This window comes from Equus przewalskii, chromosome 2 (genome assembly GCF_037783145.1).
Source record: "Equus przewalskii isolate Varuska chromosome 2, EquPr2, whole genome shotgun sequence".
NCBI classification, from domain to species: domain Eukaryota; kingdom Metazoa; phylum Chordata; class Mammalia; order Perissodactyla; family Equidae; genus Equus; species Equus przewalskii.
Window position 1 is genome coordinate 56,424,035 of NC_091832.1, and position 18,967 is coordinate 56,443,001.

General features: G+C 40.4%; 1 protein-coding gene across 2 annotated transcripts in view; it reads left to right on the forward strand.

Moving 5' to 3' along the window:
• Positions 1 to 18,967, forward strand: part of EPHX2 (epoxide hydrolase 2) — a 69,998-nt gene that overhangs the window by 9,398 nt on the left and 41,633 nt on the right. For both annotated transcript variants that reach the window (XM_008519301.2, XM_070611340.1), the window contains exons 2-3: positions 11,165 to 11,249; positions 17,566 to 17,725. In XM_008519301.2, coding sequence (XP_008517523.1) covers positions 11,165 to 11,249; positions 17,566 to 17,725 — 245 coding nt within the window. The remainder of the gene's footprint in view (positions 1 to 11,164; positions 11,250 to 17,565; positions 17,726 to 18,967) is intronic.

Consider the following 18,967-nt stretch of genomic DNA (forward strand, 5'->3'; position numbering starts at 1 on the left):
TCCTGGGCAGAGACATGGCACCACTCATCAGGCCACGCTGAGCTGGCATCCCACATGGCACAGCCAGAGGCACTCACAACTAGAATCTACAACTGTGTAGTAGGGGTCTTTGGGGAGAAGAAGGAAAAAAAAGAGATTGCAACAGGTGTTAGCTCAGGTGGCAATCTTTAAAAAAAAAAGATTGGTTTGGCTATTCTGTGTCCTTTGTGTTTCCAGATAAATTTTATAATCAGTGTGTCAATGTCCACACATAAATACAAAGCCTGCTAGAATTTTGATTGGGAGTGAGTTGAATCTTAAATCAGTTTGGTGAAAATTTTTGTCTTAACAGTATTAAATCTTCTAATCCGTGAACTTAATATGTATCTCTCCATATATTGAGGTCTTTAATTTCTCTTAGTTTTGTAGAGGTCTTAAACCTCTTTCATTAGATTTGTTTCTGTTTTTTTTTTTTATGCTGTGATAAGTGGTATTTAAAAACATTTTATTTCCAATTGTTTGTTGTCGTTTATATATATTTTTTGTGAGGAAGATTGGCCCTGAGCTAACATCTGTTGCCAGTCTTCCTCTTTTTGCTTGAGGAAGATTGTTACTGAGCTAAGATCTGTGCCAATCTTCTCTGTTTTATGTGGGATGCCACCACAGCGTGGCTTGACAAGCAGTGCTAGGTCCTTGCCTGGGATCCAAACCTGCGAACCCCAGGCCACCAAAGCAGAGCACACAGACTTAACGACTATGCCACGGGGCTGGCCCCCTGTCATTTATTTTAAACCATATCTTTCCTGTTCTCAAGTTTTTAATTTTGATCTATCTTTATGTTGACTGGAAATCTTTCTTGATTTTTTTTTTTCCCAGGAAAGGCATGTGATGGTAAACTATTAGTTTTACATGTCTGAGACTCTGTTGCCTTCACATATGGAAAATAAGTTGTCTGGGGATAGCGTCTTTTGGCAATTGTTTCTTTTTAGCTCAATATCTAGTGAGTATTGCCCCACAATCTTCTGACACTTAAAATTGTAGAATAGAAGGCTAATGTCAGTCTGAATTGTTTTTCTTTCGTGTATAATCTGTTTTTCTACACAGAAGGTTATTTGTTACACATTTTTATCCTAGGAATGGAAACGTTTCCCCAGCATATGTCTGCTGTGCTGCTTTTTTCATTAATTTTACCTGGTACTTGGTGAACACTTTTGATCTAAGGACTTAAATCTTTCTTCAGTCCAGAGAAATTTTCTCCCATTATTCCTTTGACTGTTGCTTCTCTGATCTGTCCTTCTGGAATTCTTACTGTTTGTTTATTGAAGGAATTTGTCCTTCACAGGTCTTATCTTTAATTACTTCATCATTTTACTCTTTGTTCATAGAAAATTTATTGTATCTTTTGATTCATTAATTTATTTTTCATTTACTTTTTTATTAAAGATTGGCTCCTGAGCTAACAACTTTTGCCAATCTTTTTTTTTTCTGCCTTTTCTCCCCAAATCCCCCAGTACGTAGTTGCATATTCTAGTTGTGGGTCCTTCTAGTTGTGGCATGTGGGACACTGCCTCAACATGGCCTGATGAGTGGTGCCATGTCCACACCCAGGATCCAAACTGGGGAAACCCTGGGCTGCCAAACCAAAGCATGTGAGCTTAACCACTTGGCCCTGGGGCCAGCCCCCACTAATTTATTTTGTGTAATAGCCATATCACTGTTCACTGTTTTTAATAAGCACCCTTAAAATTTGGAATTCATGGTTTCCAATCCAACAATGTTCTTATCTCAAATTGCTTTTTTATTATTTCTGCCTAATTTTGTTATAGATACATTGGTATCTCCTTCCTCTATGGTTATATTCTTCCCTCAGTTCCTCTTCCTTAATTAGCCTCCATTCTCAAGGCACAAAAAATAGTTTTCCATTTTCTTGTCACTCATTTAGTGTGTTACATTTATTGGTTTATAGGTTGCCTCCCTTGTTCGCCTTTGAGCTCCCTAAGAATAGAGTCTTATTTTTCCATTTTATATCACATCATTTAGCACACTGCCTTGCCTGCCTTAGGTGCTCAATAAAAGATTGATGAGTTAAATTGTGTATTGCATCTTAATGGTGGCAGATGTGGAAGGGCATGAGAGGTTTTTTGAGCTGATGAAGATGTTCTAAAACTGGAATGTGGTGATGTTTACACAATTTTATAAATTTACGACAAACCGTTGAATCATTCACTTAAAACGTGAATTTGATTTTATATAATTATAATTTAATAAAGCTATTTAAAAAAAAGGCTGATGACAAAGGTGTGGCAGAGCCAATGCTGTTACTGGAAAGTTGAGGAAGGCCCGAAATAGAGGAATATATCTTTTCATATTTTGTCCAGAGTTGATAATTGTTACCTGAAAGAGTGCTAGTCAGATAAAAGGTAGTTGGCTGTTATCAGAAATGAAATTCTCTTGAGAGAAATAGGGCAGTGACCACTCTAGCTACTTCCTGGAACAGGCCATCTATTTTAAATTCTTTTAGGCAGTTAGGAGAAAAGTCTAAGTTTCTTTCTGAGCCTTTTGTTATTAAAATAGTTAAGCCCAAGAGACACATTTTTGGGTGGCAAATTCTGATCCTTCACGTTCCTGCCTTTGAAACTTCAAGAAGTTTCACAGTCCAGAAGCTGAGTTGGTGGATTGTTCCATCTCACCGAACCAGTCTCTCAATCCTGATGATAGGTCAGTCCAGTTAAATTCATTTCAGAAGGCAGTGATGCACCTGGGCTACCAAAGTTCAGCCTATATTGTGTAAGCAGGCAGTCAGGTATTTAATAAGAAGCATTTGTATGGAAACAAAAAGAAAAAACAATGTTAATGATTGGAGCAAATTATAAACCAGTTTCTGAGCCCAGGGGACAGCCAGTCAAGATGATTTCTAGATATCAGGATCAAAGCATCTTTTGTTGTTTGAAATGTCTCTGATGATGTCGTCAGGGGTTCAAGTATTTTTTTGAGTGCTTTACACTGCAACAGGCATGAAGATTGTCTAAACATGGGCTATCTTGGTGATCTCACTTACATTTATATCAAGTTGTTCAGCTTCAGTTTGCAGAGCTTCAGGAAAAAGGGTGGTTCCAGTTCTCAGTGATTCCAAATGAAGGGGATCGAGTTTGGAGATTGTAGCCAGGTATTTCAGGAAACTAGAAGAATTCAGGCTCCTGTCCAGTTTACAGGTAGAAAACTGAAACTTTGAAGACAATTAACAGAACTAGGATCTAACATTCTCAAGAGTGTATTATAGTTTCTACTGAAACAATTTTTCTCCCTAAAATCATCCTCATTTTTACCAAAGATAACCAAAGTAAGACTCTCTGATTTGCAAACCTAAGTCTAATTTCAGTAAACTTGGCCCAGTCACTTATATAAGTACAGCAAGATTAACGTTTGATCATATAGGCTCTTTTAAATCTGCTTTGCTGTAACTTTTCATAAGGAATCTCAGATTGAACTTCAAAGGCCTCTCAAGGCCAGGAAAGCCAAGCCAAGGACTTGTTATCAGACTCTGTCTGCAATACTTGTAGATTTGGGTGAATTCTTCTCTTCTTGAGGTTCCCAAAAAGATCCTGGGGTTCCTGCACCTGCCAGGAGGTGACCTTCTTTACTTACTTGGTAAGGTTGCTGTGAACCCTTTAAGCAAATTACCAGGCCAATATTTCCTAGTGGCTTTATTTGTTCAGTAGAGTCAACCTTTGTTCCTTAAAGCTCTCTGGTCATATTCTAGTCTATGTATGTCTCTCTCAAATGTGATATTCCAATCAAAGCTTTGGTAATATAACCATTGTTTCCAATTGTGTCCTGTTATAAGAGAACAGATTCTTATTGAACTTATACAAATAACTATATTGCCATGAAAATAAAAATACTCACTGAGAGTTTCTGAATTCTGGAGGGATAATGTAGGTAGAAAAAAGATAAATGTTGCAATTCTGTTTACAAGAGTATAATTTACCAAACTGCTGTAAGTCATAGCTTAAGAGAAAAGAGTCCCTTAAATCTGAAAAAAAACCTTTAAAAAATCAGCAATATTTCAAACAAAACTCATAAAAGTTATAATCATCCTCATCAGTTCATTCAGTCCTATATAATCAACTCTTGATCTTTTGTTAGCAGTTTTATAAAGCCATCAGTTTCTCCTTTAGAGTTCCATAATTTTTTTTACCCAGCTCAGTTTTATGATCTGCAAGTTTATCAGAAACCTGTATTCTAGAGTAAGTGTCAGTGTCCTTTCCATGAATCTCTCTGAAGATGAAATACATCTGCAAAAGCAGAGTAAAACAACAACTATCTGCAAATGACAAAAGACACAAAAAAGGCAATTGACAAAGAAACTTGGCTATTCTGTGTCATACAACACTTCAAGATAATAACTAGAATTATGGCTGACAACCAGGACAGATCAGAATTTTTGGAATGTTACATAATTTTCCTTTTTTTTCCCCCCTTTTTTTAAAAAAAAAAAGATTGGCACCTGAGCTAACATCTGTTGCCAATATTCTTCTTCTTTTTTTTGCTTCTCTCCAAAGCCCCTCAGTACGTAGTTGTATATTCTAGTTATAGGTCCTTCTAGTTGTACTTTGTGGGATGCCATGTCAGCATGGCTTGATGAGTGGTGCTGGGTCCACACCCAGGATCCAAACTGGTGAAACCCTGGGCCACCGAACTGGAGCATGGGAACTTAATCACTCAGCCACGGGGCCAGCCCCTGTTACATAATTTTCTAAAACACTTATATCAATAACAGTTATCCACATAATATCATAGATCACTGTGAAACAATGCTTAGTTATCCATTTAACTATCATGACAGTTAAAGATTTTGAGGCCAATGCAGGAAATTAAATAGTTGTAAGAAAAACCTTAGCACCTGTGATTAAAGACCTGCTAAAAACAATACAGGAAATTTATTTTCATAAAACATAAAATTTCTACCCTTCTGGTAGGATACTCAAAGAAAAAAAAACTTTCGTAATCTTTTTATCAAGAGCAGACTAAAAGTTCAAGGAAATTATCCTTTCTAATTTTGTACCAGCTTACTTTTGATATTAAAACTCATTTACTTAATTAGATTTACTTCAATCTTAGCCAACTTGACCATGCACAACTCTTTCTTCAGGGTTCCTTCTCCACAAACCTTCTATAACTTTCTTTTTACATTCAGAACTTGTCCCATGCCTTCCTTTTTTTCCCTCCTACTACTTTGGGACAAATTTATCTTTGTTAACAAAACAGACAAAAATATTTCCATTGTTTATACCTTCTTTACTGAAAACATGTATCTTACTTTCCTTAATACAAAGATGTTTTCCATATTAATTTTTAGTAGCTTTAATTACATACATTAATTAGAATTTTTTAACCCTTATAGACCTTAGCGAAAACTAAACAGTAAGCAATTATGAACTTTTATATTGGCATTCTAAACACTTTTCATAATTTCTAGAAATTGTCTTCGTCATAGTACAATTTTTAACAAAATACATGTTTACTAATAGACCCAAACATCTTTTAGTTTCTTTGTAATAGGAAAGCAAAAGTAGGTAAACTTAAACATGTTTAGCAATAACGTTTCAGTATATTTTCTTATTTGAAAATGAGCGAGGTATTCAATGAATTTTCTATCATTTAATTTCATCTGGCAAAACTTCAAAGTTTCAACTTACAAGAGAAGTTTTGAAAGTTATCTTAAATATACATGCCATAACACATAAAAATGTCACCCAACACTTTTATCCTTTTCACATCTATTTAGTTTACTCATTCTCAATAATTATTTAGATTGCCTACAAAACTTCATGAGATATTGGGCAAAATTAGCTATCATTTTAAGTTATTATTTTTGCTAACCAGTTTTGTAATAGAGATAACATGAGTTTATTTGACCAATAAATGTAGAATAAAGGCTGCATGTCTGCATCATATCCAATGCTAATAACTATAAGGACATGTCCATTTTAATCAAACCAACAATCTTAAATAAGATTTTATTTACCAAAGATTAATTTATATCATGTTAACTTGAAAGACATTTGGGTTAGTTGCTGTTACATTTAGAAATAATTTACGTAAGCGCTTACTTTAAGCCAATTGAGTAGAGCTCTTTAGAAATTATACCATCTGGAGGTAAAATATCACTCATATATAACATACGTATAGACGCACATACACAGACTCCACAGCTGTTGTTGTGAAGTTACTGCCGTGAATCAGGTATAGTAATATAAGTCTCCCTAGATATGAATCTAAATTTTGTTTTCAGCATTTTTACTAATATTTGTGGGGAACACACTTAAGATGCTAGATTTTTGGCATGGGTGCTCTTATGGCTGTTTTTCTTTCCTTTTTTCCTTTTTTCTTCCTTCAGTCTTAGGAATTGGTGATGGGCTAGATATTTCCTGGAGAGTTTGCAAGCTCTTTGAGATAAAGGAAATGGGTGGAATCTGAGCTGCCTCTGGAGCTGCATTTCCAGTCTTGCAAGGATAAAAGAGGTTGACCCACTGTTCCAGCTACAGTTTTTCAATTTAGAAGTTTTTCCAATTTAAGGATCCATCCTCTGACCTTTGACAAGTAGAATCTTAATAGCTACTCAAACCAATAAGCATTTATGGCTTAACTGTGGATGCAAGAGGTGTCCTAAAAAGGGAGTGCGAAAGAAGCACCTCTCGTAAGATCCAGGAAGTTCACTCCCAAAACTAGTCCAGGAAAGCAAAGACTTCTGCACAGGTGGTAGTGCACTAGCAAGCAGTGAAGATTGAGGCGACAAAGCCCCCCAGTGGACTGGGATCCCCCTCTCATGACAAACTCCCCTGAGGGCTGATAAGCTGGACAAAGAGAGTATGGTACACGCATCCTCTAGATGGCAGAGACCAAAGAGGTCACAAAGCCAAGCTCTCAAGACATAGAACAAGACAAAAAACCCTCATCTAATATGCACAGTAACAGCTTTAGCTAAGCCTTGAGTCTCTCAGAGCCAAATTTATACCTAGGAGGGAGGTGCTGTGGAGTTGTGGATTGCGTATGCTTTGCAGAGTACCTCGCTGCACAGACATTTTCTTGAGGTTGGTGGGGGTGAACCCTTGACTCTTTAAAGATTTCTTTGTTTCTCGGTTCGAAAGCTCAAAAGGAGCCCAAAGTGGCCATTGTAATTTTAAATTATCTGGGGTTATCTTGCCAGCTGTTTATAGTGAGCCCCATTTTAGGGGGCTTTTCCCAAGGTGGCCACAACAAACGAGGTGATTTCTAAAGAGAGTTTGTTACAATCACCGAGAAACTCAGTCCCCAAACAGCCAACTTTAGCAAATAAAACAGTCAGACATAGACAAATATCAACAGACACTGAAATCCAATACTCTGGGACTCTAACCCGATCCTTTGAGTGCCCTGCAGCTGTAACCCTTTTGTATTGTCTCCATTGAACCCGCAATCCCAGCCTTGGGACTTTAACCCAGCAAAAATCTCTCCAGTGGGGCCTCTAACCCACAGTCCTGATGAGATATTAGACACTTTTAGGCACAGGTGCATTTTAATGAGCACACTCACCAAAAAGACTTCTGATCCTGGAACTGTTTACTTCTCCCAAAGGAAAAGAAAATGCCTTGGGGCTTGGAGTGCCACAGTGGAAGTGGGAATCCAGTCAGTTGAGCCTCTAGACCAAATTGTCTAGGCGGCCGCTTAGGGTCCATGAAAAGACCCCACACCCTGCCTGGGGCTCCAGAGCCTTGGGCCGGCCATGTCAGGACCTCATCCTTTCCTGGTTGCCAATTGTTACCATGCGAAATTGGGGTTCACTTGCCCAATGCACATAAACAAACCAATTAATTACAGCATCAGCCTTTGGGAAAAGAGATCAGCCTTATTCTGTGAAATCAATCTGCAGGGAGACAGGGGGCATATGCCCTCTGATCTGTCTCTGTAATTCAGGATTTGGGGCAAAATTTAAGAGGTTAGGGAGAATGGGCTGGCACGCAGCAATGCTGGTGGCACAGGCGTTGATGGGTGGGCCTCAAGCATTTGTGGTAAGGTTTTGAACATTTATGATAGGGTTCTAAACATTTATGATGAGGTTATAAACTTTTATGATAGGGTTCTAAACATACATGGTGAGTGGGGAAGGAATTTTAACACGGGTTCTTCCTGAACGAGGGACCCCTCGCTTCTGATCAGAGTTCGACTTTCAAGTTCCACTCGTGTCCCCACACTTGGGTTCCTCAGGAAGGAGGATCTTTGGGTCCCTGGTCATTTCAGGTCAAGATTTCTTCTTTTGCACATGCCCTGGCTATGTGACTTTGCAGATTTTCTGAAAGGCAATTCTTAATCACTCTGTTGATAAAAGATGGGATCAGTTAAACTGGTCCTGGAGGGCCTCTGTTCAGTCAGATGGCAGCCTCCCATCTTATTTTCTGCCTTTTTATCTATTCACTAATCTCAGAAGGTAATCCATTTACAAAAACTTTTGAGGGTCCCCCCTGGGTTTAAGTAATTCCACTGTGGCCCTTAATTTTAAACATGCTTCTTAAATGACCTTATTTAATTCAAAGTTCCTGATAATTATCCTTACTCTAAATCTAGCTTCTGTTCTCTATCCAAATTTTGTTTTCAAGTTTTTCTACTAATATTTGTGGAGAGGAGACTCAAGATGCTAGATTTTGGGCAAGGGCACTTCTGTAGCCATTTTTCTTTCCTTTTACTGAATAGGTCTTATTGCAAGATGGTGTTTGAATTCAAAGACCCGTTCTCAGGCCTCACCTCAGGCCCCAGTGAGTGTTGGGGCCACACTGTATTACAAAAGAAAAGGTATGCCCCAACACCTCCATAAAATCCCCAGTCATCTGTGAACATCCTAAAGGACCAGAGGGAGCAGTGCCTCTTTTCTTCAGAGTCAGAAGACCCTCGTAGAGTTAACTTCTAAGGGGAGTTTGTTACAATCACTGAGAAGCTCAGTCTGCAATCAATTCAGTTTAGATAAACGACATTAATACACAATAATGTACAGTATAGTTCTACATATAGCATAGATCCTAATGCAAGCCAGACTACCAGGAGTACTCAGGGCCAGACTACCAGGAGTGACTCACGAATGAACCTTTTATCGTGTCTCTAATTATCTTGGGTGGTCCAGGCCCAAGATTTGGGACTCAGCCTGCCAGGATTCCCCAGAATACAAGTCACACTTATATTTCCAGGGAATCAAAGCAGAGAGATGAGATAAGGGACAGTCACTTTCTTAAGGTTACTCCCCCAGAGCCCAGAAACGTCTTGATCCAGAAGCAGTTTCTTTTCACAAAAGTGAAAGCAGCACCAAGGAGCCTGTAGTGCTCCTTGGAAATAGGAATCCAATCAGCTGTCTCTAGACAGTAGTCTAAGCGGCAGGTTAGGGTCAGCAATGAGAGCCGCATCCTGCTGGGGGTTGCAGAGCTGTGGCGGGCGGTCACAGGACCACGGTCCCTTTGAGGTCGTCAGAAATTGTTTCCAAGCAAGCGCTCGTTGCCCGACGCACATAGAAGCCAATACTTTGGCACCAACTTTTGAGAAAAGAAAAGCTTTATTGCAGGGCTGACTGGCAAGGAGACAGGAGGCAAGGCTCTCAAATCTGTCTCCCTGATCCAGGATTTGGGGCAAAATTTAAGGAATTAGGGGCAGAAGCTAACTGGCTGGTCTCGAATCGGGCCATGTATGGTAATCAAGCTGCTTGGGCTGCTGGAAGCTGACTTTCCTTGTTGAAAGACTTCTGACTTCGTAAAGGACTCTGGTGGCAACATTTCTGAAGATTCTTGGTTCTGATGTCATCCTGGGCAGTGGGTTCCCACCTGGCACATGCGTGGGGCTGTCTCCGCTACTGAACACCAAGTTTCATTAATCAACAACATGTTTTAAGGAAGCAAAACAAGTTTAAGCTGGTCAATGTTTTATGCGCTGTTTCACTCTTACTTGGGAATGGTAAATAATTTTAACTGGCTTGTCAATTCCAGTCCATTGTAATTCAGGTGCTTGGAGCACTGTATTAAGAAGGTTTGTAAATCGGTGTCTAGACTCAGTGGAATAGAATGTGGTGATGGGTTATCAAAATTGGCCAGATTGCAGGGGAGCAGGGGTGTGTGTGTGCCACGTATGTGCCATCCTTTATCTGTCTGATGTCACCCAGCCAGCCATGTGAGTGTAACTGATCCACTATTTGGGGTGGGAAATTATCAAGAAGGTGGAATGGGATCTTTTCTTTTGTAATGTGGGGAAGGGAGCAGATAATTTTCTGGTCTTCCTCCCTCTGCGTCTGCTACTTCTTGGGGCCGTATATAAGGGATGAATACGAACCGAGGTGCATTATTTTGCCAGAGCTGCCGGAACAAAGTACTGCAGACTGAGTGGCTTCCACAACGGCTCCTGAGGCGGGAAGTCCAAGGTCAAGGTGTCAGCAGGGTTGGTTTCTTCCAAGGCCTCTTTTCCTTGTCTTGTAGATGGCTGTCTTCTCTCTGTGTCTTTACACGGTGTTCTCTCTGTTCATGTCTGTGTCCTGATCTCCTCTTCGGGACACCAGTCATGTTCTGTTAGGGCCCACCTGAATGGCCGTATTCTGGCTTAATTACCTCTTTAAAGGCCCTGTGTCCGAATACAGTCACATTCTGAAGTACTGGGGATTAGGACATCAACGTGTGAATTTAGAGGGGCACAGTTCAGCTCATAACACAAGAAAGCTTTTTAAAAATTAGATGAGGCTAAGATAAAATAGAAACTATATGTGCAGAACCAAAATAAAAAAAATGTAATTCCTTTTGAAGAATATGAACTAATAAGCAGTCCTTTGGAGCAGTGCCTTGTGCAAATGAGCTGAAAACAGTAATGACTGCACGTCCAGTCTTGATTTTGTCCCTTAAGCGGCAAAACCGGAAGCACCTGCAGTTGAAGAGTCTCTGCTAGGTGGTCCCCGTGAGCAGCTTCGCCTGTGAGCGTATTTATCATCTAGTTTGTGATCTCGGGCCCCAGCTGGATTGCTCCTCGTGGGCAAGGATCCCAACTTGGACCTAGCGTTTCCTCACCCCTGGCAGAATGCCTTTCTAACAGCACTTTGTCGTTGGATGTAAATAGTGTCTCTTCCCTGCACGTCGCCATGATGAAGTCTGGACCGTTCATGATGTTGTTTCTTTGTGTTTTCCAGAGGCTTTCTGAGTGAAGCTCTGAACTTAAAAGGCCCAGATGAATCTATTGCCCGCCTCGTGACAGGAGAGATCACATTCTCCCAGGTAAGGGGACACCTCATAGACCCCCTTGAGAAGGTGTTCTGTGCCTCCATGCCCATCTCCTACGCTGACCATGAGCTCTTTGAGGGCAGAGCCGGGTCTGCTGCACCCTTTACCCCTTACAGCGCTTAACTCACAAAACTGGGCTGGAGGCCCAGAGACCAGAAAGAGACACTTAAGACTGGCTTGTTGTCTCTTTGGGCCAACCAAAGGGACACACTTGAATGACTGGGAAACCTCCAAGACCTCGAAGATCTATGCCAGGGAATTACAACAGCCAGAGTAGCTTTTTTTCCTCTTGAGTTAATGGTAAATAATTTATTATGTGGTAACATACATATATTACATCATGTGGTAATGTACATAATATACATTTCCTCTTAAATTATGTGATAAAATACACATAACATAAAATTTACTATCTTGATCATTTTTAAGTATACAATTCAATAGTGTTAAGTATATTCCCATTGTGCGACCCTCACCACCATCCATCTCCAGAGCTCTTTTCATCTTGCAAAACTGAAACTCTATATCCCTGAACAACAGCTCCCCATGCCTTCTTTCCCCTGGGCCCTATAACCCACTGTTGAACTTTCTGTCTCTATGTATTTAGCTCTGCTAGGTACCTTATATGAGCGGAATCATACAATATTTGTCCTTTTGTGACTGACTTATTTCACTTAGCATAATGTCTTCAAGGCTTATCCATGTTGTAGCATGTGACAGGATTTCCTTTTTAAGGCTGAGTAATACTCCATTGTATGGGTATACCACATTTTCTTTATCCATTCATCCATCCATTGACACTCTATTTGCTTCCACCTTTTGGTTATTGTGAATAATGCTGCCGTGATCATGGGGATGCAGATATGTCTTTGAGACAGTGATTTCATTTCCTTCAGGTATATACCCACAAGTGGGATTGCTGGATCATATGGTAGTTCTGTTGCTAAGTTTTTGAGGAACCACCAGACTGTTTTCCATAGTGGCTGCATCCATTTACATTCCCACCAACAGTGCACAAAGGTTCCAATTTTCCTACATCCTTGCCGACTCTTGTTATTTTCTGTTCTTTTGATAGTAGTCATCCTTAGAGTAGCTATTTTCAGACAGGGCCACTGTTAATGGGGCTGTTAATTAATAACTATATAATGGGTCAGACATCAGGATTTGAATCATAGCTCCCACTCACAGACTGTGTGACCACAGCAAGTTGCTTAACCTTGCTAAGTCTCAGTTTTGCCATCTGTAAAATGAGAGTGATAATACTGTCTGTTTCATAGATTGTCATAAAGCTTGACAAGTGCCTAGCACAGGGCCTGGCCCATAGTAAGTGCTCAATAAAGAGTAGTTAAGATTCTTACTACAACTTCACTTATTTCTTAACAAAGTAATCAGGATCTAAAACCACTTGAATTCTCCATTAGTGCCTCAAAGAAGAAAGGCTACTGAGAATCTACTCTCTAAGCACACAGATAAAACAGTCTATATTTTAAATTATTTATCAGTTACAGCCCACTGTAATAGAAAGCAAAAGCCCACCTTTCTGTGAAGGCAAGTGTGGTCTTAGTGTGGGGAGTATAATGAATTGCAGTCCCTTTAAAGCTCTCTCTCACTCACACACACATGCACACACATACACACTCCTTTGTGACAGCTGGTGAATGAAACTGTAATGATACTGTTGGGAACAAACATTACTGAAGCTTGGATCAGTAAAACAGCTGCAGCAGGGGCCAGCCTGGTGACATAGTAGTTAAGTTCATGTGTTCTGCTTCAGCAGCCTGGGGAACATGGGTTCAGATCCTGGGTGCGGACCTACACACTGCTTATCGAGCCATGCTGTGGTGGCATCCCACATGCACAATAGAGGAAGACTGGCACAGATGTTAGCTCAGGGCCAATGTTCCTCAAGCAAAAAGAGGAAGATTGGCAACAGATGTTAGCTTGGAACCAATCTTCCTCACCAAAAAAAATAATTAAAAAAAAAAGCTGTAGTAATATTATTGAAGGGTAAGGAAAGAGGGAAGTGCTATGTATTTTCAGTGAACATAAGAATTACAGAGTGAATTTCTAGTAATTGCTATGAAAACCCTGAACTCATTCCGACTTATTTAGTCTGTATGTAGCTTCTAGGAAACTCAATCAGAGAAAGAGGCCTGGAAAACCAAATTATACCATGATAAAGGCTACTTAAGGGTTCAGTCTGTCTTTTAAAAAGTTGTGTCTTAGGAATGAATATCCTCTTTTAACTTTTCGTTCCGTGTACTATACAAACAAAAATACACAAAGTGTACAGCTTGGTGAGTTTTCACAAACTGAATACAGTTACGCGCTGCATAATGACATTTCGGTCAGTGATGGACCACATATATGATAGTGATCCCATAAGATTAGTACCGTACAGCCTGGGCGTTTGGTGGGCTGTACTATCTGGGTTTGGGTAAGTACACTCTATGATGTTCACACAACGAAATCGCCTCACAACCCCTCTCTCAGAGCGTATCCCTATCGTTGAGATGTGTGACTGTACACCCATGTCACCAGCACCCAGATCAAGAATTAAAACATTATCAACACCGTGGCCACCCTACCAATGCCCCTTCTAGACACCACCCATCCAAGAGTAACTTCCATGCTGACTTCTAGCCTTATAGATCACTTTGCTTATTTTGTACTTTATGTAAATGGAATCAGGCAGATGAACTCTTCTGTATCTGGCGTCTTTTCCTCAACGTTCTATTTGTGAGAATCATAGATGTTATTGTATGCAGTTGTAGATAGTTTCATTCTCATTGCTGCATGATATTCCATTGTGTGAATACACTCCAATCTATTTATCCATTCTGTTTTTTTTTTCACCCTGAGTGAGATGGGAAGGCATTGGGAGATTTTGAGCAGCAAAGTGACATTTTCTGACTTACATTTTTAAAACCTCACTCTGGCTGCTGTGTGAATAGGTCAAGAGCACAAAGATCATTGTAGAGAGACTACTTAAGGAAGCTACTGGAAAATCCAGGTGAGAGAGGATGGTGGCTTACACTAAGGTAATCTTGGTGGAATTGGTAAAAAGTGGTCAAATTCTGGAAATATTTTCATGGTAGGTCCAACAGGTTTTCCTGATGGATTGAGTGTGAGGCATGAGAGAGGAGCTGGGGATGGCTCAAAGGGTTCTGGCCAGAGCAAAATGGAAGTGTGACTTGCTGTTAATTGGAATAGGGATGCCTGCTCTGGGGGTTAGGAAATCAGGTGCTCAATTAGGATATTTTAATTTGAAATGCTTATCAATATCCAAATAGAGTGTATTTGGAATACACTATTTAGAACAGGGAGCTGGATATGCAAACCCAGAGTTCAAGGAAGATGTCCCGGCTAAATAAATATATCTATTCATAGCATATCGATGGTGATTTTAACATCATTGGACTCAGTATGATCGTGGAGAAAGAGAGTATAAATGGAGAAGAGAAGAGGCCAGAATCCCGGATACTCTAGTATTAAAAGTGAGGTTGACGAGGAGGACCCACCAATAAGAGATGGAGAAGGAATCTCCATTGATTAGAGGAAAATCAAGAGAGTGGAGCCTTGAAAGCCAAGAAGTTACCAAGTTTCACTTGAAGAGAGTGATCAGCTGTGTCAAATGCAGCTGATAAGTTGAGTAAGATGAAGATTGGCGAGCACCCATTGGATAGAGCAACACAACGTGGAGGTCTTGGGTAACCTTGACAGAAGTCTGTGAAACGTGGAGGTGAAAGCCCGATCAGAGTATGTTAAGGAAAGAATGGAAGGAAAGGATTTGAAAACTATGTGAACTTTTGATGCAAAGTGGGGCAGTAGTGGGAGGCGATGAGGTCAAGAAAGAGGTTTTCTTTATGATAACAGCATGCTTGTATGCTGATGGCAGTGATCTGGGAGGGAGGCAAATTGCTGATGGAAGAATAAAGAGGGAGGATTGGCTGGAGCCATGGCCTTGAAGGTGGAGAGGGATGGTGTCTAGTGCCTGAGTGGAGGGGCTGAGCTTTGATCAGAGCAATAGGCTGTTCTTCTGTGGCAACAGAAGGAAGGTGGAGTTCTTGGCCACAGATGCCTGGAGGTGGATATTTGTGATGATGGGAACTTGTGAAAATTCTCTTCTGATTGTTCTCCCTTCCTCCAATCCAGTCAATGTCCCTCACTATTTCTAGGATGATCTTCCTAAAATGCAAATCTAGTTGTGTAACTCTCCCATTTAACTTTTTTTTATTATTTGTACAACAGTCTGGGGCTGGAGGATTTTTATTATGTTTATGGAAAAGTGAATTCTTTTTCTCGTTTCATTAATGGTTTTAATCTATTCATATTTTATATTTCATCTTGCATCAATTTTGGCATATGGGTGCTTTTTTTTTCTTTTTACCTCTTGATCCCCTTTATCCATTTCTCCCCCCCCCCCCCACTCGCCTCTGGCAACCACCAATCTGTTTTCTGTATCTATGAGCTTGGTTTTTTGTTTTTTTTATTTAGATTCCACACATAAGAGAGATCATACAGTATTTATCTTTCTGTGTCTGACTTATTTCACTTAGTATAATGCCCTTGGGTTTCATCCATGTTGCAAATGGGAAGATTTCATTCTTTTTTATGGCTGAATAATATTCCACTGTGTATATATACTGTATTTTCTTTATCCCTTCATCCATCAATGGACAGTTAGATTGTTTCCATGTCTTGGCTATTGTAAATAATGCTGCAGTGAACATGGGGATGCAGATATCTTTTTGAGTTAATGTTTTTGTTTTCTTCAGATAAATACCCAGAAGTAGAATTGCTGAACCATTATGGTAGTTCTATTTCTAAATTTTTGAGGAAGCTCCATACTGTTTTCCATAGTGACTGTACCCATTTACATTCCCACCAACAGTACACAAGGGTTCCCTTTTCTCCACATCCTCGCCAATGCTCATTAATTCTTGTCTTTTTTATAATAGCCATTCTAACAGGTGTAAGGTGATATCCCGTGGTTTTGATCTGCTTTTCCATGATGATTGGTGATGTTGAGCATCTTTTCATGTCCCTGTTGGCCATCTGGATGTCTTCTTTGGAAAACTGTCTGTTCAGATCTTCTGCCCGTTTTTTAATTGGATTGTTGCTTTTTCAGTGTTGAGCCATGTGAGTTCTTTGTGTATTTTGGATATTAACACCTAATCAGGTATATCATTTGCAAATATTTTCCCGCATTCAGTAGGTTGTGTTTTTATTTTGTTGATGGTTTCCTTTGCTGTGCAGAAGCTTTTTAGTTTTATGCAGTCCCACTTGTTTATTTTTGCTTTTGGTGTCGGATTCAAAAAATCATGGCCAAGACTGATGGCAAGGAGCTTACCACCTGTGTTTTCTTCCAGGAGTTTTATGGTTTCAGGTCTCAGATTCAAGTCTTTAATCCATTTTGAGTTAGTTTTTGCATATGGTGTGAGATAGTAGTTGAGTTTCATTCTTTTGCCTGTGGCTGTCCAGTTTTCCCAACACCATTTATAAAGAGACTATTCCTTCCCCATTGTATATTTTTGGCTCCTTTGTTGTAAATTAATTGGCCGTATATGTGTAGGTTTATTTCTGGGCTCTCTATCATTCTGCTATTGATGAGTATTTGGGTAGTTTTCAGTTTGGGATTATTACAAATAGAACCGCTATGATAGTGTGTAAATATACCACAATCCATTCTGCTATTAATCGGTGTCTTAGTCTGCTAGGGCTGTCATAACAAAACACCACAGACTGGGTGGCTCAAACAACAGAAATTTATTTTCTCACAGCTCTGGACGCCAGAAGCGCAATATCAGGGTTTTGGCAGGGTTGGTTTCTTCCAAGGCCTCTCTCCTTGGCTTGTAGACGGCTGTCTTCTCCCTGTGTCCTCACAGTCTCGCCTCTGTTTGTCTGTCCTAATCTCCTCTTCTTATATGGATACCAGTTAGATTCAATTAGGGCCCACCCATGACCTCATTTACCTTCATTACCTCTTTAAAGACCTTCTCTCCAAGAACTGTCACAGTCTGAGGTCCTGGGGGTTAGAACTTTGGCATGAATTTTGGGGGTACACAGTTCAGCCTGCGGTAGGGGCATTTGAGTAGCTTCCAGTTTGAGGCTCTTAGAATAGTGCTGCTATGAACAGTTTTGTACATGTCTTTTGGAGAAGATAGGTAGACATTTCCATTGGGTATGTGTCCACGAGCAGAATTGCTGGATCAGACAGAATGCATGTGTTCAGATTTAGTAAATGCTGTCAAAAGCTTTTCCAAGTGGTTGTACCAATTGACAGTTCCTCATCAATTCACTTTTACAGTGGGTGCCATTCATTGACGAAGACTGCAAGAAACGCTCTAAGAACTCTGGAATCAACCTCCCTGAGGAGTTCTCTATAAATCAAATTTTTGCCAAGGCAATTTCAGCAAGAAAGATAAACCACCCCATGCTTCAAGCGGCTCTCACTCTCAGAAAGAAGGGTAAGGATCCAATATTGGCCATTCGCTGACCCCCCACCCCCCACACCAGAACCCTTGGGACGGTTAGGTGAGAATACAGATAAATATGTTTTGAGATCACAAATCTTCTGGGCCCTGATGGAAAGCTATTCTTAAAACATAGCCTCAAAGTAAGTTTTATTAAATGACAAAAAATGACACTATCAGAATACTGGAACAAAGAAATAATTTTATTTAATAAAGCGATTTATGCCAGAGACTTCCTTATGAGCAAAATTCTCTCCCTCCAGTGGCACTGGTAATGACCTAAATGACCTAACCTCTTGTCACACTGTTTACAAAACAAGTCCTTTTAAGCAACTATGACTTTTAACCTCTGGTGTCAGAGTGGCTGAGCAATGAGCCAGCTGACATGGATTTAGATGGTGTCAGATGGCCTAGGACATGAAATCATATTCATCCAGTAGGCATTTATTTAGTGTCAGAGCCCAGCTCTTCACAGGCGTATTTGAAATCCTTCCACCTGCTTCGTAGACTCACCTGGTTGTGGCTAAGCCATCCCATGTCCATATTTCTCACTCATTACGTGGAAAGGCTCTCACCATCAACTCATTCATGTCTCTTTTCCAGCATCTCTTGGCTCTTGACCTCTCTGGTTAGGCAGAAAAAGCCAGGGTACAGTGCTGTCTCTCTTTACATTTCTCTAGATTTGAGATGGAAGCGCAGTGTCTGGCAGCCAAGGCAGGTGTTCTGAAATGCAGTGGAGCGGAGTTTGCAGTAACATGAACTGGAAGGGGTTTTGGAGTTTTGCAGTGGTAGTCAAAGGCAGAATTCTGTGCCTGGCTTAGCTCTGCCTTCACTGTGTGGCTCTGGGCAGCTTGTAATTTGTCTGAGCTTCTGTTTGCTCACCTGTAAAAGTGGGATAGTAAGATCTGCCCTGCCTGCCCCAAAGGTAGTGAGGATCAAATGGGCTGAAGAATGTCAAAACACTTCCATCAGATGAGCTGCCGAATGTCACCACCTTTTCCTCTACAATTGCGAAGAATTAAGGGAAGTGGTGTCTCCACCCAGGCTTCTGCAAGCCCTCCATGTACACAGCTCACTCCCATGTCTCTGTGTCAGGAAGTCTTTATGGGTTAAGATGATTCTTTTCCAACCTGTCAGTTTAAAAGCTGGCCTTCAGGAGATTGATGAAAGTGAGCTGATTCCTAATGGCCTCATCTTTAGGGCCCCATGTGGGGCAACCGGAGCTTCTCAGAGCAA